Raw genomic sequence first — 7,485 nt, 5'->3', positions numbered from 1 at the left:
TGTGTGTGGTTGAAAATCAGTCAGTGTGATTGTTGGACTGACAGTGATGGACAAGCAGAGAAAGCCCACGGGTGTGAAAATAACAAACACAGATACAAACAGATCATGAACAAACTACAAACACTGAGAGGGGACACTCCGATTGCAGATATATTGAAGAGGTCAGATATCGGAAACGTACTACAAGGCCAGCGTTCCTGCCAGTGGATGTTTAGCCTTATGTTTTTTGTTTGTTTTTTTAGACAAGATGGGTTCTCATTGAAATATTCTTAATTATTTTACATATTGGCACATTTTGAATAGTTAATAAATTCATAGTTATTATTGACAATGACAGAACAGAACTTAACAATATAAACTAAATATATTGTACATTGTATTGTATTGTTATTAAACTATAACAGAACTAAATAAGAAAATAGAAAAATAAAACAGAACAGACCAAACTAAATAACATTGTTAGATGATGTGTTGTTGACAAATAAAGGTTAAACCGCTGAAGACACTGCATATACAATCGCATGTGTATTGTCTATTGAGGCCTCTGCGTTCACACATACAACTTCTGTAATGAAGATATGATGACACACACACACACTACATCTATTGTATCAATTAATTATTGTATCTAAGTAAAGCATACACTTTAAAAGTGTGGTTTAATTATTATATTGTCAGAGTGAAATGTATTGCAAAGGAAACTTCTACTAAATAGATATTGCTCAACCTGTTACTAGCCAAGTAAAAATTACTTATTTTCTTTGTTACTTTCACTTAACTTAGCTAAGTAGAGTTTACGTAATTCCATATGTGACATTTACTTAAGTTTATTTAAAGAAAACTTAAGTAAATTTTACGTATTGTTTTTTTCAGTGAGTAGATTAAAGTCATCTCATTGTGACACTTTTTTACCGTATTGCATTCATAGAGCGAGCCTTTCACTGATTGTTTACAGTTTAATGGAAGTTACACCCATAATTTGCGCAAAGCGCTATGGAGCGTATAGTGAGGTGGATAGATTTGGCTTATTTTATAAAAATAAAACATGCTGAGATGTTGTTGTGTTGTATGTATCATGGTAACTGATTTGTTTACCCCACAATAAATAATGAGTCACCGACTGCGTCTATGATTGGAAACAATTTACTTTTAATAATAAATTTCCTCAGATGCTTTGATATTACTACCGGTCAGACCCCATGTGCCTCATTATGATTGAGGACTCTGAATTATGAATAAACCTTCTGAAGCACAGTTATTATTCAGGAGGACAGGTTATTGCTTTGTGGCTTTTAGCATCTCCTCAATAACATTCTCCGGGATGAAATGACCAATGTAATTGGCTTCACAGACTTCATTTACTTTCCTTAGAGTGACCTGCGCCATTATCCATCTCCCCTTTATCCTGATTTTACCAAGGAATTTTCCATAGAAGCTGGAAGCCGTAATTATACTGTGGATGTGTTTGTCTTTCTGGATATCAGCAAGCTGTATGAAGACATTCTGCTGTGGTTTGCAGACCAATACTTTTTATTTTCAAAGCTTGTCACAAGAAGAGATTAGCCGTATACAATTCATTTCAGATTATTTTAGTTAGAGATATCACACAACATTGGAGATTAGACATAAAATACAAAACATTTCATCATAAAATATTTTCTCATGAACATTCATGTGCACTGATGAATCATCAACAATAAGACCAGGAATGTGATTTAAGAATTTAAATAGGGCCACTTATGATAGCTTTAACTCGTACAAATGATGATAAAACAATGGCAAATGCTTCAATTATCAATCCCACTGTGCATGGCAAAAGCTGAATGTTACATTTCGTCAAGGTTCCTAGTCATGAATCTCTATATTCAGTAGATAAATGTATTAAATGTAAATGTATAAATGTGAATTTCACAATTAGCATACATAGTACAAACTAAATGATCTATGGTTTGAGTTGGTATTTTCCATATATATTACGTGTGCATGGTTCAGGGCTGCAGTTTATACACTTTACCTTATGAATTAGCTTTCTGTCTTATTCCTCTTACTTTAGCCTGTAAACAAATGTTAATTGTTCTCAGTATCTGTCAAATGTCATATTTTAGGTCATGCAACAGCACCGCAAACATGCCGAATTAATAATGCATGCGGCTCGCAAAATAAAGGCAAAAATATAAAGCTGGCCTAATATTCATCAGCGAAATCACAAACATTGCGCCACTTTAGACTTTTTCACTAACACTATCAGCAAGCTCAATTAATTAACGTTTCTTTTATTTTGTATATCTGAATTTCACCAACAGCTATTTAAGCCGCAGGAACTAGGAGCTTTGGGCTGGTACTCTGTGTGTTTACACCGCAGGAATCAGGGTCTAAATGAAGTTCCGGGTAAATATTTCCCCCTCCGAAAGTCCCTGCTCGCGATAGTACTTTTTCAAAGTTCAGGAACTTTCGGGGGCGGGACTTGTGCGCTGAACATGCTGATTGGTCGTGTTCATGCCGCATTTTGATTGGATGACTCCACGCAGCATTCTATTTTAACCAGCATTTTTAAAAATCTATTGCGGTTCGTGGCTTCATGCAGTAAGAGTTGTCTGTCTGCAAATATGGAATTTAATAAAATAAAAAAACAGCTGGAACGACGACGAGGTTCAGGCTTTATTAAGTGCATTTGTGTAACAGGAAATTTTCTGCGCGTTCGTCCCAGCCGTCTCACGGTCAATGTCCGCATCGTCTAATTTTATATCTAGCATTACGAGCTTTCTGAACACGCTTTAGTATCAGTGCTCGTCTCTTTTCTGCCGTTTTGTTAATTACCTCGTTAGTAAACCAATACATCACAAACAACTGCAGCACAGTTTGAATCTCCTCCATACTTATTATAAATGTGGCACAAAAATTGGTGCAAAATGCCTGTAGAAATGGAAGTTGCTCCAATCGGGGAAGCCATTGTGGCTCTTTAGTAAGCAGACAAAACGCAATATGCTGGTGCACTGTAAAAATTTTTTTTTGGGTTTAACTTAAAAAAAGCAAGTTACCTTGTTGCCTTAAAGGACAAGTTCGGTATTTTACACTTAAAGCCCTGTTTACAGATCGTAAATTGTAGTTAAATTGACAGGAGCATGTGTCCAAACTTTAATCTTAACAGTTCTATTTCATCAGATACAATCTGTAAACAGGGCTTTAAGTGTAAAATACCGAACTTGTCCTTTAACATTTTGAGTTTGTTGTAATTAAAAATGTGAGTTAATACAATGAAGAAGAATGGTTTAATAAACAGAAACTCAAAATAGTATGTTATCTTCACACATTATCGAAGTTGATTTGACAAAAGATAAAAAGTTGTGATAACAAATATTATAAATATATTTTTTACAGTGTGTTCGTAAATGCACTCGTGTTAGACAGTTAGTCAGATACTGGCAGACAGTGAAGAGACCTGAACGGCGGTATAATGAGACAATTTCCAGAGGGTAAAAACAAGCCAATCTGCATAATTTGATATGTATTAAATGGAAAATGGGCTGGTGATCTAGCAAAGAAGAGTTCCAGTCTGGCTGTGAATATATGGGAGGGAATCACAGATTCTTTGTTTTGTTAGAAAATCACCAAACCATGTATTTTTTGCAGTGTTGCCTAAACATACCTACGTATAATTTATGTTTACATTTATGATTACTGATATTTTTGTAAAGCTGCAGCGTTAATTTAAACTTCAACCACTGACAATATAGTGCAAAATGTACACGTTGAGGTTTGTTTCTCAGGAAAAGTTGGCCTTGTTATCCTGGCATTCATCCATATCATAATCTTCTCCTTCGGTAGTGATGGTGCCGTTGCAGGGTGGGACTTCACTCACGGTGCTGCGCACAGTAACCCTCGTCATGCTCAGAGAGTATTTCCTCGGGGCGGGATGCCATTTGTGGTGGCACATCACCTCTTTAAACATCTCCCTGAACCGGGTGGACATAAGGTTGTAGAGAATGGGATTAATGGCTGAGCTCAGATAGAAGAAGACCCCGGAGATGACATGGACATACTCGTAGACCTGGAAAATCTTCATGTGTTCACTGTTCTTCTGGTCCATGAAACTCCACATGAGACGATCGGTGTGGAACGGAGCCCAGCAGATGCCAAACATGACCACTAGTACAACTGAGGAGAAAATACCGTGTTACAGATAAAAACAAGTTATTTTCTACTTATTTTCTACATTTATTGTTATTGTAAAAACTGACAACTGGCTATTTCAGAATAGCAAAAAAAAAAAAATCCTATAATTATATATACATACATTAAGGACAAAACAAGTTGAATGTTATTGAACGTTTCAGCCTGTATGATTTGACTTGAATGTAAGTGTTCATATGGATAAATCAGGGGAAAACATCTATGTATTGTCTCTCACTTTGAGAAGTGATGACATCCAATTTAATGTTAATAACAGACAAATATAGATGACTAAGAGTGCTTGAAGGAAGCACACACCCAAACCAAATTGTATCTCAAATGCAATGTTACTCTACTGCTTGCCTACTGTACATTTCCAGCATCACATTTCCAGCAGTTTAAATTGCTCTTCCTTACTTAAAGCTGCCGTCGGCAACTCTGGCAGATTGAGTGGACTTAGACAAAATGTTGAATGTTTACAACTCTCATGCCCCTCCCCCACTACCAACGAGCACCCGCCCATCGTCAGTGCGTGTGTACCTGATTTTCTGTGAACGCGTCCGTCTTCAGCATCGGTCAACACCATAGACTCGGAGGTAGGCTGCCCTGGCTAATCTATCCATAGATAGCAATAACCGAGGAATTGGAAGCTTGTTATTAGATTTTCTCTCTGCCATCACGCTTCGTACAATCTTCAGGCGAACTTCAGGCGTGTCGTGTGCATGTGATATTGTAACGTCCACGTCTGCGCGAGGGAGGGGTGTTTAGACCCGATGATCCGGGAGCGGTGGATTTTTGCAAAACAAAATAACACGCTCCAGGTGGAGTTAGAAGCTCGGGTTTTTTTCTAAAACCACCTTATTTATGTTGTTCTGTCGGATTATAGTGTCAATTTCACTGAATTTGATCAAAAAAATGTTGCCGACGGCAGCTTTAAATATACTTTTAATATTTCCTGCTCTTCCTTACTTAAATATACTTTTAATATTTCTTGCTCTTCCTTCCTTAAATATACTTCCTGACTTAAATATAAGTAATCTTATGGCTGCGGAAGACTTTTTAATATATTTAATATATTTTGATATTGTGCACAAGACGTCTGGAGTTATGAACATTATGTTTATTTTCCTTTGAATTTAACACCCAGTATTATATTATGCGATCTTGTTTCTGACACTTAATAATAGTTTCTCAAGTTTTTTTCTTCTGTTTTTTTTTTTCAATTCTGACCTTTTTCCCCCTTATTGAGCCATTAAAAAAATATATGTGATGTATTCTATCACTTAAGTCTCAAAGCACCGTTTGTGGGAAAATGCGATTGTAAGTAAAAAATAATAAATAAAAAAATTAAATGAAATTCATACAATATTTAGTTTTATTTAGTTTATTTAGTTTTTAGTTTTGACATTCTTTAATATGCTGTGACAGAGTTGCCTCAGTTCAGCAGTTCACAGCACCCGTGAACCGATTAAAATATAGCAAATATATTGTAAAATATTTGAATGAATAAATTGTGATTCCACTTGTCCGCCTGTTATGTTTTTCTTAATAACTACATATTTTTCAGAAATGGGTAGGTTTAGAGGTAGGAGTGGGATTAGTTGCTCAAAATATAATTTAAATGCTATATTGTTACCAACATTGTCATTTTCCTTCACATTTCTGCCCACTAAGTTGTACAGTATGTATCCTTTCTATATTCTCTATAAAATGGTTATGTTAAGGTTTGGGGTAGGGTTTAGGGATCTAAAATTCGTCTATAAAATAGTAAAAGGGCAATTATACAACATCTTAATAATAAAGTTTACGTTTAAATGTCACCAAAACGTCCATTTTGTACATTTCAGAATATACCCAAATGTACAAAAAGTAAATGTTGTACCCTTACATGTTATGTATTAATACCTACGAATTAACAATGAGACCAGGCTGACTATTTAAATGGTTATATGTGAACAATGATTTGGGGGTGTTATATATCATTAGAATGCAGAGACTGAATAGTGCATACAACTCAAGATGTGTTTCAAAACGACTGAAAGTACTGGAGCAGATCACATATGTTTAGAATATGTTTGAAGTGTAATATGATTTAAAACAGCCATGGCTATATCCTAAAGAATGTAATTATTGGCCGGCTGGCCTACTCACACAGCATTTTAGTGACCTGCTGGCGCCGCTTTTTCTGCTGCTGACTGCGCACATTAGAGGAGCTGTCTTGTCCCAGACTGGCTTTTGCCTCTAGGACCTGCAACATCTTCTCTTGCTTCAGCCGCATGCCGATGAGCAAATACAGCACGCTGATGGTCAACATGGGCAGGAGGAAAAACAGCACAGTGGTGATTTGGATGATCAGGTTGTACATCCAGCGTGGCTTGATCAGCATGCAGGTGGCAGATGTGAGCATGGCTCCTGCTCCTTTCCCTTTGGGAAGAGGAAGGGTAAAGATGCCATGGAGGCTGGTGTTGGGAATGGCGCACAACACAGACACGCTCCACACGGTCAAGATCACGCGCTTGGCGTGAGTGCGTGTCACTACGTATTTGGCCCTGAGCGGGTGGACCACGGCTATGTAGCGCTCCACGCTCAGCGCCGTCACGTTGAGGATGGAGGCGAAACACACGGTCTCAAAGAGGAAGGTCTTGAAGTAGCAGCCACCCTTGCCCAAAAGGAACGGATAGTTACTCCACATTTCGTAGAGCTCCAAAGGCATTCCCAGGAGAAGCACCAGCAAGTCCGACACCGCCAGACTGAACAGGTAGAAGTTGGTGGGTGTCCTCATGACCTTGTTGCGAGCGATAACAATGCACGTGAGTATGTTTCCCACCGCTCCCACCAAGAAGATGAGCAGGTAGGTGACGCAAACAGGCAGGAACACCGGGGAACGTCTAGGTCCCAGATATTTCTCCAGGTACTCGTCTTGGTTGAGGCAAAACTCTTCCATCTCCACGTCAGTGAAGTTCAACACAACACTGGTGTTGCACAGCAGATCTGGGACGCATCTTGGAGCAGAGGAATCCGTCGACGAACAGTTGGGTTGGGCAATCATTCTGAACCTAGTGAATGAAAGGGTTGGACACATCAGAGAAGGAACACATTTCTTGGCAAGGGGACAGATTGAGGACCTTTTGATGGGGGACAGATTGAGAGTTTTTTAGGCAGTTGAGAGGCAGAAGGAAACAGGGAAAGATAATATCGGACTGTGGGAGATTTTCTTAAAAATGTATATTAAATATAAAACAATCTGAAACGACATGGAACAATGAACAGAGGAAACTAAGGGTCCGTTTACACAACAAAACTTTTTATGCGTTT

General features: G+C 37.9%; 1 protein-coding gene across 1 annotated transcript; it reads right to left on the bottom strand.

The window, feature by feature from the left end:
- Positions 1–3,763: 3,763 nt before the first annotated feature.
- On the bottom strand, positions 3,764–7,219 carry nmur1a (neuromedin U receptor 1a; the record flags this gene model as incomplete). The annotated part of the gene is made up of 2 exons (XM_079593008.1): positions 3,764–4,155; positions 6,322–7,219. 2 exons carry the CDS (start codon positions 7,217–7,219, stop codon positions 3,764–3,766), a joined length of 1,290 nt encoding a protein of 429 aa, XP_079449134.1.
- Between the last annotated feature and the right edge of the window lie 266 nt (positions 7,220–7,485).

The sequence above is a fragment of the Phoxinus phoxinus genome (genome assembly GCF_949152265.1).
Source record: "Phoxinus phoxinus genome assembly, chromosome: 20".
NCBI lineage: Eukaryota > Metazoa > Chordata > Actinopteri > Cypriniformes > Leuciscidae > Phoxinus > Phoxinus phoxinus.
The sequence above is the reverse complement of the archived record's forward strand: the minus strand, read 5'-3'. Positions and strand labels throughout refer to the sequence as shown.